The sequence below is a fragment of the Fistularia commersonii genome, chromosome 33 (genome assembly GCF_037954325.1).
Source record: "Fistularia commersonii isolate RoL2024-O1a breed Wild chromosome 33, RoL_Fcom_v1.0, whole genome shotgun sequence".
NCBI classification, from domain to species: Eukaryota; Metazoa; Chordata; class Actinopteri; order Syngnathiformes; family Fistulariidae; genus Fistularia; species Fistularia commersonii.
Genome location: NC_141316.1, coordinates 10,507,273 through 10,527,272, shown reverse-complemented (window position 1 = coordinate 10,527,272; position 20,000 = coordinate 10,507,273). Strand labels below are relative to the sequence as shown.

General features: G+C 54.9%; 1 protein-coding gene across 1 annotated transcript in view; it reads left to right on the top strand.

Moving 5' to 3' along the window:
- Positions 1 to 12,263, top strand: part of ngfrb (nerve growth factor receptor b) — a 17,185-nt gene extending 4,922 nt beyond the window's left edge. Inside the window, exons 3-6 of the mRNA XM_086140630.1 lie at positions 3,738 to 4,094; positions 9,440 to 9,698; positions 9,911 to 10,071; positions 10,346 to 12,263. Coding sequence (XP_085996756.1) covers positions 3,738 to 4,094; positions 9,440 to 9,698; positions 9,911 to 10,071; positions 10,346 to 10,683 — 1,115 coding nt within the window. The 3' untranslated portion in view covers positions 10,684 to 12,263. The remainder of the gene's footprint in view (positions 1 to 3,737; positions 4,095 to 9,439; positions 9,699 to 9,910; positions 10,072 to 10,345) is intronic.
- The last annotated feature ends 7,737 nt before the right edge of the window (positions 12,264 to 20,000 follow it).

The following is a 20,000-nucleotide window of genomic DNA, read 5'->3' as shown; positions in this document are numbered from 1 at the left end:
AGAGCCGGAGTGTAAAGAGGCCACTTCTGGGCCAGCGCCAGTTCTCCGATGTTCCCAGAGCGCTCCGGACTCCCTCGCCGTCCTGCAGCCACGCCAGGAAAGGGTTGCGAGCCCCCCCCCCCCCCCCCCCCCCCCCCCCCGGTCGGCGCCCACGCACAAAGAGACCGACATGTCGGGTCATGAGAGAAGTCACCAAGATGGTGGATGTGGATAGAGTCACGGAGCTCAATCTTATCTGGAGTGTCTTTGGGAGAAGACGGTGCATTCTGGACAAACGGTCCACACATGAACGTATGCAGTCGCCTTCTGCAGACCTCCAGGAGGCCTGGAGCACTCAGGGGTGACTGGGGGGAACAATAGGAAGGCAGAGCAGATGAAGCCCTGGGAGATAACATCACAACCCAGAGAGGCTTCAAGGACCTCGTTTCTATAGAGCAATGCTGTGTGTGTGTGTGTGTGTGTGTGTGTGTGTGTGTGTGTGTGTGTGTGTGTGTGTGTGTGTGTGTGTGTGTGTGTGTGTGTGTGTGGTCTGGCTGAGCCCTCCCTCGACAGCCACAGGAAGGAGGTCCTTGCAGAAGACCTGACTTTCAGTGAGGCTGCTGTCACTTTAAGTGCTGACAGAAATTCATGTGTTCATCCTGTGTTCGCTCACCTCCTCCCGGCCCCGTCTGCGAGGGTTCCTCAAGGTTCCTCAAGGTTCCTCAGGGTTCCTCAGGGTTCCTCCCACAGTCCAAAACCGTCCAGGAGGTTCACTGGAGACTCTGTTGGCGAGGGTGAATGGGTGAATGCTTCCATGATCTGTGAGTGAGTGAATGGTTGTTTTTCTATATATGATGTGTGAGAGGGTGAATTATTGCATGTTTCCATGGGATGTGAATGAGAGCCTGAATGTTTCTGTGTCTCAATGTGACGTATGAATGAGTGAATGGTTGTTTGTCTCCATGTCGTGTGGATGAGGGGGTGAATGTGGCCTGGATGGACTCCAGCCTCCAGCAGCCGGCCTGATAAGCAATATGGAGAATGAATGAATGGATGAATGAGATTGTTAAAATGTATTTTTGGTCCAGGGTATGCACACTGAGTACTAACCTTGTCCTCCCTCAGAGCTAACATAGAGCTAACATAGAGCTAACATAGAGCTAACACAGCGCTAACATAGAGCTAATGTAGAGCTAACGTAGAGCTAACGCAGAGCTAACGTAGAGCTAACATAGAGCTAATGTAGAGCTAACGTAGAGCTAATGCAGAGCTAACATAGAGCTAATGTAGAGCTTACATAGAGCTAACATAGAGCTAATTTAGAGCTAACATAGAGCCTGATCGAGCTAACGCAGAGCTAACATAGGGCTAACATAGAGCTAACATAGGGCTAACATAGAGCTAACATAGGGCTAACATAGAGCTAATAGCTTAGCTTGCTCTCTGTTGAAATTCATCTATTCATCTGTTTTCTGGCCAAAACAGGAGTCTGAGGCGTCGCGGCATTAACATGGTGGCTCACTAGATTTAGATTCCCAGGCCAAACTTCATGGTCACAGCGTACAAGCGTGCACGAGACCCTGCTTGAAAAGGAGATGCTTTCTCACACACACACACACACACACACACACACACACACACACACACACACAGAGGCAACAGTTTGGATGAATGAGCAGATGAATGGAGATGAAACAACTGTTTCAGACACAGAAGCAAGCAGCTTCGTCTACATGTGCACATATGCATTCACACACACACACACACACACACACACACACACTCCAAAGCATCCTGATTCCTTTTATGGGCGCAGGAGACCACGCAAAGGAATGAATGTGGGATTGAGGCTTAAAAGTATTGTTATGACACTCGGAGCCAGGAAAAGACCAACCTCACCCCACCTCCCACCCCCACGTGCACTCCAGCTAGAGTTATAAATGTATTGACATGCATTATTGATGAATGACATTATGATAATGGCTGTGAGTGCACTGCGGGGGGGGGGGGCGGGGGGGGGGTGAGTCTGCAGAGCTTTGGACATCTCGCTGACAGTCATCAGACCAGCAGCTGCGGCCCTTCTCTTTCCGGGTGATCGTCATGGCGACCAGTCGGCCCTGACGTTCGGCTTATTCTGTCCGTCAAACATGTGGAGGTCGGACTGATTGCTGGATGTAGAGCATAAAAAAAACGTCCGTCCTGCAGGGTTGCGGGGGACGCCGGGGCCGAGCGTAAATATAAATATCTACATTCTGTACGGCTTATCCTGCAGTGAGGGTCGCGGGGGCGGAGCCTATCCGGCGGGGGCGGAGCCTATCCCAGCTGCGATCGGTCGAGAGGCGGGGTTTCGTCGCAGGGACACTGATGGACGTACAACAATTCACTCATTAGCTGCCACATAAAGACGTACAAATATCCACCCTGGACCCTTTGTGGTCTCCACTGAAGCTCCTGCGTGTTTTGGCCGGCGGGAGGAACTCGGGGAACCCGGAGGAACCCGGCGACAGCTGAACTATCAATTATTGAACGAGCGCGGTCGCATTTGAAGACATAATTAATGATTTGACTTGATGGTGCGGTTCGATGCGACGGCGTGCCGAGGTGGACGGCGGGCGCAGAGGAGGGAAAGGTCGCCCGACCTCCACGCCGCCATTTCAACAAACGTGTGAAGACGTTACGGTTGAAGAACCTCGGTTTGGCCCTCGTATCACATGTTCTGGGAGAGGCTGCGCGTCAATGTTGCGCGGTATCAGATAAAATAGAAGATCACATATAATATGACTCCATCGACAGTTTACACACACACACACACACACACACACACACACAGAGGCTCGGACACCTCATCTGACCGATGGCTCTGTTGCATAATTTATGGTTCGCCGGTCTTCTATCCAGCTGAAATACTATTCCATAAAACGAGAATTATTGATTTTATTTTTCCCCCTCGGCAACGGCCCCACAAAATGTGACCTAAAGCAGCGATCCGGCATGCGGGCCGGTACCGTCCTGTTTGGTCCCGGGCCGCACGGAAAGAATTAATGACAGACATTATTTCTGTTCTATTTATTATCCAAGCCTGAACAATGTTTTATTTGGAAAAATGAATTCCCTCCATACCATCCGTCTATGACGCTAATATTGAACCCACAAGTTTGCAAAATGAGTAAAAAACTGAGGTCTTTGCGAAGGAGAAAAGGCCCAGTGAGGTAAAAGAAGAGCCGATGAGCACTTAGAAAACGAAAGCTGGATTGAACAGACGCGCAGCACCAGGAGACGCAAGGAAAATATGGTGATTCCCACGCGCCGAGCCAACTCTGCAGAATATGCAGCGAAAGGCTCTCCAATGAGGCGATGAAGCCTTCAAATCCGCCTGGAGACCAACTGGCCTGCATTAAAAAACAAGAATTTGGCAAGAAAAAAGCAGGACTATTTATATTTTAGTCTAAATATGTGTTTATCCGCCGCACCTTAAAGGCCGGTCCGTGAAAATATTGTCAAAGCTTTGGGGACGGCCCAGCTGAAATCTTTAGATTGCGCGGCGTGGATTAGTTCCTGTCCTCCCTTCTTGAAATCTGTGGCCGGGTGTGGCCGTCCCGCTGCCACGTGCCCACCTTGTGATCCGCGAGGGAACTAAATCTGGATTTCCCCACAAAAGAGACCATTCTATATCTCGATGCCGCGCTCGAAACCGAATATAAACCGTTTAAACCCGGAGCCTCTGCGTTCGCTGACCCTCTCCCTCCCTCGCCTTCCAGGTGAAACCTTCTCGGGAAACCTCAGCCACACGGAAAAGTGCCAGCTGTGCACGCAATGCACGGGCCTGCTGCGCATGGACAAGCCGTGCACGGACATCAGCGACGCCACCTGCGTCTGCAACTACGGCTACTTCCTGAACACCACCACGCAGACGTGCAAGCCGTGCACCAAGTGCGCGGAGGGCTGGGGGATGCTGTACAGCTGCGAGTTCGACCGGGACACGGTGTGCGAGGAGTGTCCAAGGGACACCTACTCGGACCAGATCAGCTCCCTGGAGCCCTGCATCCCCTGCGCCTCCTGCGACGACGGGATCCTGCTGAAGCCCTGCACCGCCTTCAGTGACACGGTCTGCAAAGGTAGGGAGGGTTCCGCACTTCCTGCTCGGGGAACGGGGGGAGCCACGTCCTTGGGTAGCGGAGAAGAAATGGGTGAAAACAAGGGTGCAACCTGTTTTTGCATGACGTGTTGCATTGGGATCTTCTTCTTTTCTTTAGGCTCCGGCTTCTCCATCTAGCCCTATTCTCTGGATCCTCCTCTCTCACACCGACTAACTTCACATACTCTCTCATGACATCCACACATCTTCTCTTTGGTCTTCCTCTAGACCTCCTGTCTGGCAGCTCCATCTTCAGCAACCTTCTACCCAGATCTTCACCATGGTTTGGACATAAACAGAGTAGTGTTCGTGTCCAAACCATCTCAGTCATCACTTTGTCCGGGCATACATGTCTTGCACCCCTGTGACAAATTCTCCTCTTTCACTACGTCCATCCATCTTCTCTTTGCTCTTCCTCTAGACCTCAAATTCCAGCATATTCACTCTCCCTCCTCTGTCCATGACCCAGCCATCTCTGACCTTCTCTCCAAAACATCTAATATGTGCCGTCCCTCTGATGGACTCATTCCTGATCCTAGCCATAGTTTAGTTTAGATGTTCTGCAATTTGACTTTTTGAACTTAAAAACATCCAACGTGTTTTAAGATATGTATCTAAAAAAGCTCCAGTGGAATGCTTCTCTGAGCGTACGGGAGAAGCTGTCGAGAATACCGACACCGCGCTGACTGAAGCCATTGTGATTGAAACGAGGGCGCCCGAGGTCACGACCAACTAGACGGGGAACAATGTCAGGGTGGCCGCGGAATGAAGATCCACGCCGCCGGCCGCGGGCTCCTCGTCCCGCCCGCACACTGACACATTGTGGGTGGCGAGCGGGCGAATGGCGGGCCGCGGCCCGAATGGCGGTCATCAATAACTCATACAAAGACCGAGCTCTTCCTGGGGATCGCAAGAAGGTCACGTCTCCGAGGCCGGGGTCCGATCTTCTTTCAAGGCTTTGGGTCTGGCCGACCCTGCTCCGAATTCCTCGTGGCCGCGGTCACCGTTCACCCCGGCGACCCCACGCCTCCGCAGATTAAAAATCGACGCTCCTCCCGACGTCACAATAAAAGGAGCTGTTGACGGCGAGCGGGACTTCGGAGGAAGTTATTATCACAGGGATGAAGTCAGCGGCTCAAAGGGGCCTCTTGTGTCTCCTCAACGCTCCACCAGAGGAGCATCGGGGAGCTTGGAGACCTTTTCTTCTGGCGGTCAAGACGGAGTGGCGTTCACGTTCACGGCCGTGAAGATAGTGACTCCGCCTCTTCAGGTGTAAATATCCGGGCGGAGGCGACGAGCTCAGCGGGTCTCGGTGGATAAACGCGCTTTTCTTCAATCATACGTCGTTCTTGCTTGAAGGACCCGCCGGCCAAAGTAGCTCCTCGTCACAGAAACCGGACCTCTGACCAAATGTGGCCGCTAACTGATTCCGTCGATGTTCACCAAAGCGAGGAGGTGAAGTCCGACAAACCCCGGGCGGCTCCGGCTTCGGGAGATTCAGGTGAAGCTCCACGGGAGGAGATGTTTCTATTCCACCGTCCTCCATTGAGGATGAAGCATTAATGGAGTCCGACTGAACCGAGAGAGCCGGGAGCAGGGCCGGGGAGATGATTCATCCCAGATGGAGATAACCAGAGCCGCGACCTCCTCCCCTCCGCCCTCCAGATAACCGACACAGTAGACTTCTACGTCATAATGAGAATTTGCCGTTTCCAGGCACGATGGCTCAGGGCCGGCGGTGTATGGTCTGCATCATCGTACGTTATTCCCCGCGCTAACCTCGTTACGTGCTCTTTATTCCCCGACCTAATCCTTTTTAGCCGAGCACGAGCATTATCAGCGCCGGCAAATCTGTGGCGCTGCCAGACGAGCGTGCACATTAGCGTTTGAGTTTGGCCCGCCGGCCAAACTCAGCGCCGAGCACCAGAAGCCACGTCTCGATTTGAGGTTATCTTCAGGTAGAAAGCAGAGTTTCCTGCGGCCGGCGAACCGGATCTGCAGGGTCGTGATCGGAGCCAGAGATGGTTATCTAAAGACGCGCGATGCCAATTCTTGTTAGCGCAGGCGGGCTAAGAAATGTGTAGGGGTCAGAGGTCACGGGGGTTCGGGGAGTGTGCGCTTCCCCGGGGACCGGCGGGGGTCAAACGTGAGGACGTCAAGGTCCGGCTCCGGGGTTCAGAAGAACACGGGAGCGAGCGAAGTTCACGAGAAGGAGCTCGGACCCTCGGGACGGAGGGGGTTCTGCAGGGAGGCGGGTGTTTTCGGGCGCGGCCGACCCGGAACCCGGTGTCGGGTTCAAAGCTCGGGGAATAATGGCCTTTCAAAAAAGGCGTCCCTGCCACTTCTTATCCACCTGACATTCTTCTGTCCTCGCCGACAGCCATCAAGGTTTGGCTGGAAACATAGAAACAGGCGCTCTTCTCAATCTGCTCCTCCTGGAAACCCGAGCCGGAGCTGACCTTTCACCTCTTTTCGGTTTCACCGCGATCGGAGCGAACCGCGGAATAGCTTTAGCTCTTTGCACTTAGCATGGTAAAACACGTGCTGGGTAACACACCACGAGGCAAACGTGGAGCTTTGCAGTGTGTGTGTGTTTGTGTTTGTAGGGGCGGGTGGGGTAGAAGCCCCACAATGCCTTCACTGTGGACGGGTCGACCACTTCAACCCAAGAATGTTCTGTTCCCCGACCAGCCAAACGCCCGCAGCCGTTGGTGACCGTTTAACAAGAGGCCGAGTCTTTTACACATTTTATGGGATCGTATGTCTCGGCGTTCTGGGGGCGCGACATCTAGAGGGGGGACATCTGGTGGGACATGGTCTTGTCTCAGAGTCACAGGTCCATGTTCAGTTTCCAGTCTGCACTGATTGCAGGATCAGGGCTCTGAGTGCGTCTGAAATCCAACCATGGAAGGTCAACACACACACACACACACACACACACACACACTGAGATCAATGGGTGTCTTATTGAGCTCAGCAGATCTAATGTGGGAGGGTGATGTTCTGCCGGGCAGACAGGAAGCAGGAGGAGGTGATTTGGGAAAATGTGATTGTCCTCTGAGTTGCTCACCGAAGGCATCTTCTGAAGAAGCGAGAAGACGCCAGGAAAGGTGCCAGCTGCTTCCGAGCAGCTGAATCTTCTTGCGTCCGGACGCCCGGCGATCGTCCATCTCAGCCGGACAGAGTCGCTCATTGTGCGTCGGCTCGCTCTCGCTCCACGTCCAGACTTCTATCTTCTGCCCGGAGCTCGGCGTCCACGGGTGACCTCCTCCCCTGCGGCCCCGGCCTCCACAGGGCCGCCATTGTGAGCTCGGAGGAAGTGCGAAGCCGCCCGAAGGCCGGCATTTCTGGCAGATGAGTCAGCCGCCCCGGGGCCGGCCTGACCTCCGCGCCGACGCTTCCGCTCTTGGTGTCCGCGGAGCCGCACGAACCGCCACCTGCCGCGCGTTTCCAACGCATGACGGCGTTTTTAATCAAACAGATGAACGGATGGAGAGCAGGAATCTGGGAGGACGTTTACTGGCCGGGGGGGACAATGAGGGGAGCAGATGCTGAAGAATGCAGACGCTCGATAAAAACGATCGGGTTACTCCTCTCAGCGCTCGGATTGCAGTGGTTGACCTCCACCAGTGTCAACACACACACACACACACACACTGGTGTGTCCAGTCTGGTGCATGTCAGCAGAATTTCAGATGAAGGAAGTGAGCAGGAGGGGAGCACCCAGTCTGAGGAAGCGGTGGAAGAGTGGCGTTCTGGAATGATCTCAGGAGTGTGTGTGTGTGTGTGTGTGTGTGTGTGTGTGTGTGTGTCGGGTAGAAGGTCCTCCTGCTCCTCCAGCAAACACCTGAGCTTCCAGGCCCTTTGCCTTTCCAGTCAGAAACAAGCGTATCGGAAGCACTCGCCCTCCCTCCTGCGCTCAGGCGTGGTTGCTGTCACACACACACACACACACACACACACACACACACACAGAAGTGGATGCCAGGTGTGTTTTCTCTTAAAAGCTGGGGGTTGGTGGGGGGGTTGATTCCACTGACTGCCAAATAATACTTAGCTATAACAATAATAAGATCTGTTAAGGAGTCGCCCAACCGGTTCTGGCTGCCTTGCAGCTCCAGCAGAGCAGCGTGAAGGTCTCACCTGGACCAGGAGATGTCTGGGTCTCATCTGGGGGGGGTTCAATCTCCTTCCGGAACCCCCAGTCGTTCTCCGCGGGCTGGTTAACGTCTATAGCGCGCAGCCCGCCAGCTGCCAGTGTGTGTGCGTATCTGCGAGAGTGTGTGTGTGTGTGAATGGAGCGCATGGCGTCCTCAGCAGATCCCGGGAGGAGGACCGGGGTCGAGGCGAGAGGCTGCAGCGTGAGACGGTATGAGAAAAGATGGCCGACGCGTATCTGTCAGCGGCGTCCGATCTCAGGCCGTAGATCCAATTCATGTTTTCATTTTGCTCCTTTCAGCATGTTAACCCGCATGGTTTATGTCATCCCAGCGATCCATGTCTCCGCCACGTTTCTGCCCCCCAGCCAGAGAGCTGGGCCGAGCCTGCCGTCTGCACCCGGGCTGCCGCCGCTCGCCGCTCGCCGCTCGCCGCTCGCACACACAGGTGGGAGGGGCGGCGGCGGCGGCGGCGGCGTGCCTGCACGGCACATCAGCAGATCAGTTAGTGACCCCGCCGGCTCAGCAGGCAAACATCTGGACGCTCTGCAGCTGGGTTACAGTCACAGACTGAGGAAACATTTATTGTTTTAAAACACACCCCTGCTACATGATGGTGTGTGTGTGTGTGTGTGTGTGTGTGTGTGTGTGTGCATGTACTACAGAAGAACACTTCTACTGGTTGAGAAGCAGGATATCCGAACTGAACGTTGAGCAGCCTCTTCTCCGTCCTTTATATTTGTTTTCATCAGTAACTCCACTGCGTGGAGGGAAGTGGAGCAGGGGTCAGCTCCTCCTCTTCTTCCTCCTCCTCCTCACAGCAGAAGGTCCCTGCTTGGATTCCCTCAGGAGGTCTTCCTGTGTGGAGCCTCCATGTTCTCTCCGTGTCTGCGTGGGGTTCCTCAGGGTTCTCCGGGTTCCTCCTGCAGTCCAAACACATGCAGGAGGTTCACGGAGACCCTGCATGGTCCAGATGTGTAGATGAGAGGGTGAATGGTTGTATCTCTGTATGCTTCCCTGTGATTGGTCCAGGGGGGACCTGCTGGATGGATGGATGGATGGATGGACCACTGGTCCAAAAGTGACATCTAGATGTTGTTAATGGGAAGTTTTTCCTCTGAAACACCTCCATTAAAGGTCTCCTCCTCTGCTGTCCTTTCCTTCACAGAGAGGTTCTCCTTGGTTTCTACCACACCTTTCGGCATCCCCTCCTCCTCCTCCTCCTCTTCCTCCTCCTCAGTTCCCCCGAATGTCTCCTCCAGCCGAGATCCTCCCCTGGCCGTCAGCCCCGCCGACGCCGTCACCAACTCCACGGATGGACTCTCCCAGCCCATCCACCCGAGCCTGAACGGGAAGCTCATCCCCATCTACTGCTCCATCCTGGCGGCCGTGGTGGTGGGCCTGGTGGCCTTCATCATCTTCAAGAGGTGAGGATCGAGATCGGGGTTGGGATCGGACCGATCGATCGCCGTTCCCCTCGTTGGATTAGAAGTCGGAGCCTGGTATCTTCATCATCGGGCTTTGAACAAGAAGAATCCCGGAGGGGGTTCGTGTCTGCATGAGATGCGGACCGGAGGCCGGACGGTCGTGCGTCCAGAAGGTTCTGACCCGTGGACCTTCTTCTGCTCGCCCCGCACAGATGGAACAGCTGCAAGCAGAACAAACAAGGAGCCAACAACTGCTCGCCCAACCCCAACCAGACGCCGTCCCCGGAGGGCGAGAAGCTTCACAGCGACAGCGGCATCTCTGTGGACAGCCAGAGCCTGCAGGAGCAGCAGGGCCAGACTCAGACACACACAGGTAGCACACACACACACACACACACACACACACACACACACACACACACACACACACACACACACACACCTTCTCCAGGACGCCTCGTAAGCGATGCCTGGCAGAGCCGGCTTTTTGTTTTGATGCGCGCAGAAGGTGAAAGACAAGAATGTCCCCTGGGGAAGAAGCTCCTGTGGAGGAACCTTCAACCTCCACCTTTCAGCGCTGACAGATCCGCTTGTGGTGGAAACCGCGGATTCCTCAGGGAGACCTGACCTTCTGCTTGTCCCCGCAGTGGTCACCATGGACGAGGAACCTTGCCTCCTGCTGCCGTTCCACGCCAGGGAGAAGGTGGAGAAGCTGCTGCGGGGCGGCAAGGGGGACGACGGCGGCATGGAGGACAGCGACTGGTGCAACCTGGCGGGTCTTCTGGGCTACGAGGAGGAGCGGATCGCCACCTTCAGGCAGGAGGAGCACCCCGTCCGAGCGCTGCTGTCCGATTGGGCGAGCAGGGAAAGCGCCAGCGTGGACGCGCTTTGCGCCGCCCTGCGTAAGATCAACCGCGGCGACGTGGCCCAGAGCCTGGCTCTCAGCCCCGCCCACGCCAAGCCCACCGCCACCTCCGTGGTGTGACTCCACGCCGGCGGCGCCGGACGTCCAAAACTGTCCGCATTAAATTCCCCCTTTCCTACGATTCCCCCGCGCCGGAGAAGGTGACAGCAGGCCTTCTTTTCCTGCGTTTCAAAATAAAAATAAAACGACGCGGATCCGATGGCGTCCCGACGCGAGGCTGGATCTTCTCCGACCTTCTGGCGAGAGCGGCGGCGCTCCAACGCCGTTCCTGCGTTGCTCCTACGTTGCTCCTCTGCAGATTCAGACATGACTTTCACACCTGCGGTCAGTGATGGCGTTCACCTCCTGCTCGCGGAAGCCGACCGCTACGAGGTCTTCAACCCTACCAACGTTTGCTACCGGAGGAAGAGAACTTCCGTATCTGGACGTTTGAGATCTTCTCCGTGGAACTCCTCTCAACGGACACACGTCGCCTGAGGTGCCTTCATGAGAGGCGTTCCTCTTGGAGGGAGCTCTGGAGGAAGAGGACTCCCTGGGATGGGCTATCTGAAGATCAGGAGCTCACACACACACACACACACACACACACACACACTCTGCCCCCTGAGGAGCTGGAAGGGGAGCAACCTGGAAGCTGTGTTACTCAGTTATGATTGTAGTGGATGTAGATAGACACACACACACACACACACACACACTGTACATAAACACTTCACCGTATAATCATGCATGCATGTCTCAACACAAGTCTTATATGAATTTAAAGTCATGGACACACACACACACACACTCTTTAAGTTGATGGTTGGATGCGTGCATGCAGGGGTCTGCACGGACCTTCTCCTCCCTCCTCCTGCAGGCGTCCCACCTTCTCAGCTCCTCCCGTCAACATGTAAAGTCAGGATGGCGAGATGTTCTCAGGATGCAGAGACGCAGGGAGATCATGGAAGAGGGAGGGAGTGCCAGGGTGTCCTGTTTCCACATTGTCTGCAACAATCATCTCTGCCTGGAAGGCGCAGAGGGGGTGATAAAGGAGGCCGATGAATCCCGAGCCGGGCTCCAGGAGGCCCCAGGAGGCTCCAGGAAGCTCCAGGAGGTCTCGCTGCTTCTCCTGTCACTCCAAAATGAAGAACCCGTGGAGGAATCTGGGCTGAGGAGGATCTTCTGGGCGTTATTTTCCACGCAGGGGTTCCAGGCTTGTTTCAGGGTCAGGAGGACCTTCCTCAGCAGTATTTGTCTCTTCCACTTTTTCACCTTCTCGTCGGATCCCAAGTGCCTTGGAGCTCCTGAGCGAGGCCTCCTCTGCCCCCCCGCCCACGTTTATTTCCGTTCTCCAAGAAAAACCTTTTCTTTTCTTGCTTGTGAAAATGTTTTTGTGCCGAGGTGGAAAGCCTCCTCCGGGGTCTCCGGCGCCCGAGGGAGGCTTCTCCAGAAGGTTCTGATCCCTGCGGCGCCAGGCGGGAGCGGGAAGCCGCAGATGCTCCTTCACCGAAGGTGGCGTGATGATGTCGCACTTGAGGAACGCGGCGCCGATCCGGAGGAGGCGGAGCTTCACCTGTATATCCACACGTATTCTCCTCTGTACTCCACCTCCATCCACAGCCTTCTACTGTTAATAAAGCTCTTCTAGCCACTCTTGATTTGTCTCTGAGTGTGTGTGTGTGTGTGTGTGTGTGTGTGTCCTCCTCACCCCCAGTGTGTGATCCTATGCCAGTGTGACAGACAGCAGGCCGCAGGGCTGGAGCTCCAAAAGGAGGACAATGAGGCTTGAACTACTTCTACTGAGCCAGAAGCATGGCCAAGTGTGTGTGTGTGTGTGTGTGTGTGTGTGTTCGGTGTGGAGCGGTCTGGGCACAGGAAGCTGACAACGTGTAAAATCAGACCTGCAGACGGAGTGTTTCCTCCTGCCATTATTTGTTTGTTCAATAATCACACACACACACACACACACACACACACACACACACACACACACACACACACACACACACACACACACACACACACACAACCGGTGTCCAAACACATTCCCGGGTTAATGGCCCCTGTTGTCATTAGGGAGGAACAGTGTATGTGTGTGTGTGTGTGTGTGTGTGGGCGGCACACACTCGGATCTCCACAGCTAACCGCTAACGTCTCGTGAACGTGCAGGTCATGGTGGAGGTCAGGCTCTGCTGAGATGTTCACTCAAGCTTCAGGTTCGCCTCTTCCTGGATTAACTTCTCGGAGGTCAAATGTGTCGTCCAGGTCGAAGGTTTGCTGACGGAGGAGGAAATCATCTCCCTGGAGACTCCGGGGCAGCAGACCAGCGAGGAGAGAGAAGAACATCTGACTGATGTCCTCGGAGGTCAGAGGTCGGCGTCCGCAGAGGAGAACGGTTCCTCCACGCCTGGTGGAAGAACATCCGAGCATCACTGAAGGATGAAGGTCAGGCAGGATAGAAAACCAGAGGAACCAAAGCTGGAGCGGTGAGGAGGAGGTGAAGGACTGAAGGACCCTGGAGAAGAGCTGGAGACACATGTATCAGCTAGAAGTAAAGCAAAGGCGGAGAAGAAGATGTCTGGTTTGGAGACACCGGGGAGAAGATGTGGAGGTTCCTCTTTGGGAGCGAGGAGGATGGAGAAGATCGGCGAGGAGTCCATCAGAAGGACAACACGTGCTAGATGTTCTTGAGATGAAGTCAGACTGAGACGGTTTGGACGTGAAAGGCGGGTTAGATGGAAGCAAATGATTGGCCGAGGCTCCTGAAGGGAGAAGAAGAACCTCGATCTGAAGCCATGAAGGCCACCCCGCCTCTACGTTCTGATCTTCTGCTTCAGACCCTTTGGGGCCTGATGGTTTGGAGGTCCAGGTCAGGCGGAGACCTCCAAGCTCCCTGGAAATGACTGCCGGTCGCCCTTGGCTCCGCCTCCAGGCCCCTGGCTCCGCCCCCAAAGTGAGGTTCAGCCGGCGCTCACAATGAAGCGTGATGAGATTAGACCTCCGGAGCCGAGGGTGGAGATGATGATGGAGATGATGATGGAGATGATGGAGGAGGGAGGTCGGCTCCGTCTGCCTCCGGGGCCGACAGCGATCCCATTAGGCCTGGAACGGAGATGTTCTTCACCTCCTTCCTCCTCCCTCCGCTTTCCTCTCGCATTATTTCCGAGGTCCGATCTAATTAGGGCAGAAGACATCACGGCGGTGGCTCTGGAGCTTCTCGCCGTGGACGTGGACGCGTTCATCTGGGCGCTAATGGTCTGCTCCTCATCATCTGCAGGCCCTGACCTCACCCTTCCAGGAGAAATGCCGCCACGGCGCAGCCCAGGTCCAAAGCCCGCTGAAGATCTCCACTGGAGATCCTGGTTGGAGGTCTTTGGTGCGAGAAGAAGCCTCCGCCGCCAGCATCCGTCTCCAGATCTCAGGGTTATTTCCATCGGAGGTTTTCTTGAGATAACTGGCATCCAGAGGATCACGTTGGTCAGGGAGATGGTCAGGAGGCGTCTCCATCACGTGACAACCATCTGAGCGGACTCCTTTCAGAACATCTCCTCAGAGTTCTGCCGTCCTGAGCAAAACATCTCAGCTGACAGCAGAGCTGAGCTCAGGAGTCTGCTGAGGTCACGTCACCTCATCTCCTGCAGGAAGCGAGCGCCCGAGCTTCTGGTGCAGGACAACGCCGGTCCCGTCCATGGAGAAGAACCTGCTCTCAAATGGACCTTCACGCCCTGGAAGCCCTGACGCTCTAACCAAAGCAGGACGTGATCACCGGAATTCTTCTTCTCCGGTTCCACGTCCTGCTACGTGGGTCCTTCGCCATGTCAATCAGCTCCTCTTCCTGATGTTCTCCACCGATCGTCTAGACGTCGTCCCTTTCCTTCTTCTGCTCCTCGTCCCGTCCAACGTCCCCAAACATCTCGTCTTTCCTTTCCCCTCCAGGCCGGAGCTTCATCTCCTTTGAATCAACCGCCTTCCGGTCCGCTTGTCCTGCTGGGTGGAACCAGGTGAGAAACCAGGACCTTCACAGCATCTCCTCCTGCAGGTCCTTTGAGCTGGGATGGGTTGGTGGTTTGCTGAGGAGGTTCTTGCTCACCAGATGTTTCTGCTGAAAACTATCATCAGACAGGCATCGGGTCTCCACAGGTTTGACAAGGAGAAGGAATGGAGGTGTGATTCCTCCCTGGTGGATGGAGAAGGTCCCTGGACCAGGTTCTCCACACGGAGATCATCGAACCTCAAAGCACGAGAAGAAGCTCCGGGTCAGATGTTTGAGATGAGGGTCTCAGAGAGAAGGTTTGCTCTGCAGACACAAAGAAGAACTCCAGACCGGAAGGCAACGAGCCCGAGGCTCCGCCGGGTCCTCCCTGGCTTTGGCAAGAACTTTGGATGGTCCATCTTGGACAGATCTTTGCTGCAACCTTCACGTAGATCTGCATGGTCCTGAGCAGATCCGAGGGCCCCGAAGGTGAACCGAGGAACCGAACGCGGGGGCAGATTTCCTGAAGACACGGAGGCGGGTCTTTCGGTGAAGGCAGAGGAGATATCTCCACAGGCGTCCGGGCTAGAAGGTGGTGGAGGAGAGATGAATCCAGCTGTTGTATCATTAACATGGACTCGTTCCTCTGCTGCAGCCCTGAGGGACGTGAAGGTGCTCAAGGCTTTCGGTGGACCTCCGGCATCGCGGGAGGAACCCGGAGGAGAACGTGGAGACTCCTCACAGAGAAGCCCCCTGGTGGGAGTCCAAGCTGGGACCTTCTCACTGTGAGGAGGAGCTCCACAGGGCCAGATCAGGCCTGCCTGGGGCCTCCAGGCAGATGTTCCTCAGCGCTGCTGCACCAGAACATCAGGTGTGTCATAACATCGCTTTATTTGCAAACTGAAGTTCAGTTGCCGCCTTAAAACACATGATCTGAACCCACAGCAGACAAGGTGTGTGTGTGTGTGTGTGTGTGTGTGTTGACATAGCAGCAGGTTTTGAGCTCCTCACATTAACCAGAAGGAGGAACCTGCATGACTTCTCTGTGGTCCAACCCTCTGGAGAGTTCCTCCATGGCCACCACCTGGAGCTCTGCTCCTGTTTGAACACGTCTTGAGGACCTCCAAGCCCACGCAGAGGCCTCCTTGGGCTTTCCTGGAAAGCTCCACCTTCTTTTTACACACACACACACACACACACACACACACACACACACACACACACACACACACACACACACACACACACACACCATCACTCAAAAACAAATGTGTTTTAAGGAGCTGGTGATCGTTGAGATCTTCTCCCAGCAGACACCGAGGAGCTCCTGGTGCGGTCCGAGCACCTGAGATGTTGGCGCGAGGACGGGCTCCAGAGGAGAACGCACGCTTACTCTGAGATGTTCTTCTGGAAGTGAGCAGATCTTCAGCCACCATGACGACCTCCACGTGAGACTGAACTTTGGCTTACAAAGTGGAAGAACCTGGAGGAGAAGATCACACCTGGAGAAATCCCGGCTCTGGTCAAGGACCGACGACTCGCAGCTGGCGCTGGCTGGGTGAAGGCGGAGGGCATCTCCAGACCTTCACCGCCAAGGATCAGGGAGGAGGAGCGTCTGCGTCCACGGCTGAGGGAACCAGCGTGTTGAAGCTCATCTTAGAAGGTTGCACCCTCACATTTGGACAGAAGAAGATCCAGGAGGTCCAGGGCAAACTACGACCTTCCGTCTCTCTCATCCATCATTAAACCTATTTATTTGACCTTTGCCCTGAAATCCCCAGGTTCCCTCAGCGGACGTCGCTCTCCTCGTTCTCCATCGCAGAAGGTCCACCAAGATCCAAGTGAACTCGCCAACACCTTCAGATCCATCCGGAGGATCTCCAGACCTCCGAGATCCACACCACAAAGAGGCCATGGAGCACACACACTCCTCTCCTGGGACACGCAACGGGAGTCGCCGAGTGTGTGTGTGTGTGTGTGTGTGTGTGTGTGTGTGTGTGTGTGTGTGTGTGTGTGTGCTTTGAGAGTCTCAACCCTGGTGAAGTTGAAGGTGAGTTTCTCCTCTATGTTATGCAATTAATGCACTTTGAAAACAGTTCGTATAATTATTCTTGTTTTGCTAAAAGGGCAAATCCTTTCATGAAACGTCTTTCACGTGCACGTCTGTCCCGTCCACGTCGTTTAGAAGAATTCGCACAAACACTCCTAGAATACGTCGTCACGCGGCACTTTGTTTACTTCAAACCGGTCTACTTTTCTTTTTGGAATCACTTTGCCCTCCGTTGTGTCTCCCAGGCGTAAGGCGGAGCTTTGGGGGGGGGAAGGAAAGCTTCTCCATTGGGGGGGAAATTAGAAGAATGAAACTCCCGTGTAGATTCCAGCGTGTCGAAGCTCAGTGACACACTTTTGACTTACGGACAAAAAATGTCATGGGGTGGCGCCGCAGGAAGTCGATTTCTACGTATCGTTCTTGACTTGATAGCATTGTGTCTATTTTAGGTCACGCTATCAGGCTACATCCACCTTCCTGCGCTGGCGCTGGGACACACTCACACTCTCTGGGATTTGAACAGGTTTTCACCCCAGTCCACGTGTGTGTGTGTGTGTGTGTGTGTGTGTGTGTGTGTGCGTGTGTGCGGAACGGTCAGACTTCAGAAGAAACCAGGAGGGCGCTGATTCCATCTGGACCACAATGGCTCGGCTGATGGAGAGAGCCGAAGATGAGATCTTCTAGAAGTTGGTGTCGGAGCCACCGCGCTTCCTGCGGCGAAGGTGCGGAGGGTTCCATCTCCTGGTTGCCACGGTAACAACCCGCCGGTGTCGGGTTGGGCCTCGGTGTCGGCTGTCGGATCAAAGCGGGCCGGTGAAAGGAGAAGGTCCACGCCCCGCGCCGCTCCACGCACAAAGAGGCCATGGAGCACACACACTCCTCTCCTGGGACATGCAACGGGAGTCGCCGAGTGTGTGTGTGTGTGTGTGTGTGTGTGTGTGTGTGCTTTGAGAGTCTCAATCCCCCCCAAACAACCCCGGTGAAGTTGAGGAAAGCGCGGGCCACCTTCACGCCGCGTCCATCTGGCGTTGTTGTCTGGTCCGGCGACGCGCTCCTCTCCTCCGCCCTCCGAGAAGCATCAGGCAAATCGAGTTACGGCTGAGCTGCTGCCCAATTTATCTCAAATCCTTGCAGATGCAGATCTAATTTCAACCTCTTAGTACCACAAACAGGAAGGAGCGGCCGGTCGATAAGCGGCCCGTGGTGGCGGCGAGGGGGGGGGCAGGAAGGAGAATGGAGTGACACAGTAGAAAAGAAAAGCGGGAGGGTTGTCATTACCCCTCCGCCGCTCCATTCCTCACTCCATCAGCCGGACGCTCCGCCAGAAACAGGATTATTACCGAAGGCAAAACAGCTAAAAGCTTTTTGGCCAAATTGAAAAGTAAATGCGGCCGGGGGAAAAACAGAAAACGGGGAATTAGGACTTTTAACCCCCCCCTGCAGAACGACGTCCACGCACTCTGGATTCTCATTTCCCAACCGAGCGTCAGCCATTAAGGTGCACACACACACACACACACACACACACACACACACACACTGATCTGTTTTACTGTAGCACCATTCCCTGCTGGAGGCGTCTGGCAGTGATTGACAGGAGCAGAGATCAGATGCAATGTGTCATGATGGAATGAGACGCCGCGCCGGCCCTTCAAACGCCATGTGCTGCTATTCGGCGTCAGCGCAGGCCCAGGAGATCCACCTCGCCCAGGAGGTCCACCTCGTCCAGGAGGAAGGAGGAAGGAGGAAACGTCGGAACTGAAGCTCCTCCAGCAGTGACGAGGAGTCCGGCGTCCGTCCGTTCGCTCGTCCTCAAATCTTCTTCTTCTTCTTTCGGCTTTTCCCTTCAGGTGTCGCCACAGCGAGTCAACCTTCTCCATCTAACCCTATTCTCTGGATCCTCCTCTCTCACACCAACTACCTTCATATCTTCTCTCACGACGTCCATAAATCTTCTCTTTGGTCTTCCTCCAGACCTCTTGCTTGGCAGCTTCACCTTCAGCAACCTTCTACCCAGATCTTCATCATGGTTTGGACATGAACACTCCTTTGTTCATGTCCAAAACATCTCAATCATCACTTTGTCTCGGTCATACATGTCCTGCACCCCTGTGATAGATTCTTCTTCTCTCGGCTTTTCCCTTCAGGTGTCGCCACAGCGAGTCAACCTTCTCCATCTAACCCTATTCTCTGGATCCTCCTCTCTCACACCAACTACCTTCATATCTTCTCTCACTACGTCCATAAATCTTGTCTTTGGTCTTCCTCCAGACCTCTTGCCTGGCAGCTCCAACTCCAGCATCCGTCTACCAATATATTCTCTATCCCTCCTCTGTCCATGACCCGACCATCTCAGTCTGGCTTCTCTGACCTTCTCTCCAAAACATCTAACATGTGCTGTTCCTCTGATAGACTCCTTCCTGATCCTCTCCATCCTGGTCACTCCCAAAGAGAACCTCAACATCTTCATCTCTGGAACATCTAGTTCTGCCTGCTGTCTTTTTTTGTCATTGGAACAGTTTCTAGTCCAAACATCATCGCTCGCTCGTCCTCAAATCATTTTGATTTAAAGGCAAACGCTTCACACCCGCCCTGGTTCTTTTTTTTTTTTGCAGAAAAGAGACATTAGGCGTGAATTAACGCGTGATCGTACTCGGCCTCGGAGCCTCTCCCTGCCGTGATTGGTCGCCCTGAGCCGGCCAATCACAGGGTGGCGTGTAGAGACACGTGACTACTTGCAGCCACGGGACCTCCTGACCTCCAGGAGAAACAACCGGTGTAAAAAAAAACATCGTCAAGGTCGGAAAACACGGCGAAGGGGCTGCGAAATGACGGCAGATGCTTTTATCCAAAGCGACTTACAAGAAGTGCAATTCCGGAAAGGAGCGCCGGGCCGCCGTGGAGCATCTGCCATCTTCAGGAAGCCTGGTAGCTCCACATGGGCTCCGCTGAGTCAGCATCCACCGAGCGTCCTCTGCAGAAACATGAGACGAGAAGAAATCTGGACTTCCGGGCGCGGCGGGTCCATCCGGCTCGTGGCCACATCCCGGTCTTCTCGGGGTTGGACGTTCCGCAGCTTCATCTCCGCCGCTTCTGCAACTCGGAAACGTTTCTCTCGCAGAATCCCACGCTGCCGACCGAGACAAGTAGTGTTGAACATTCTTGGAGAATCCCTCGGGTTGTGGTAGAACGCCGCTGACGGCGGGCCGGGAACCGGAGAGGCGGCTCGTGGCCCGGGACCTCCCGGGACCTCCCGACCCCTCCGACCCGCCGCACGGGGGAATCCAGACCGGAATCCAGTTTAGCCCCGCCGGCTCCGAAAAACCCTGGAAAAGTCAACGAGCCGTCAGTCATGTTCTCCCGCCGGCCCGG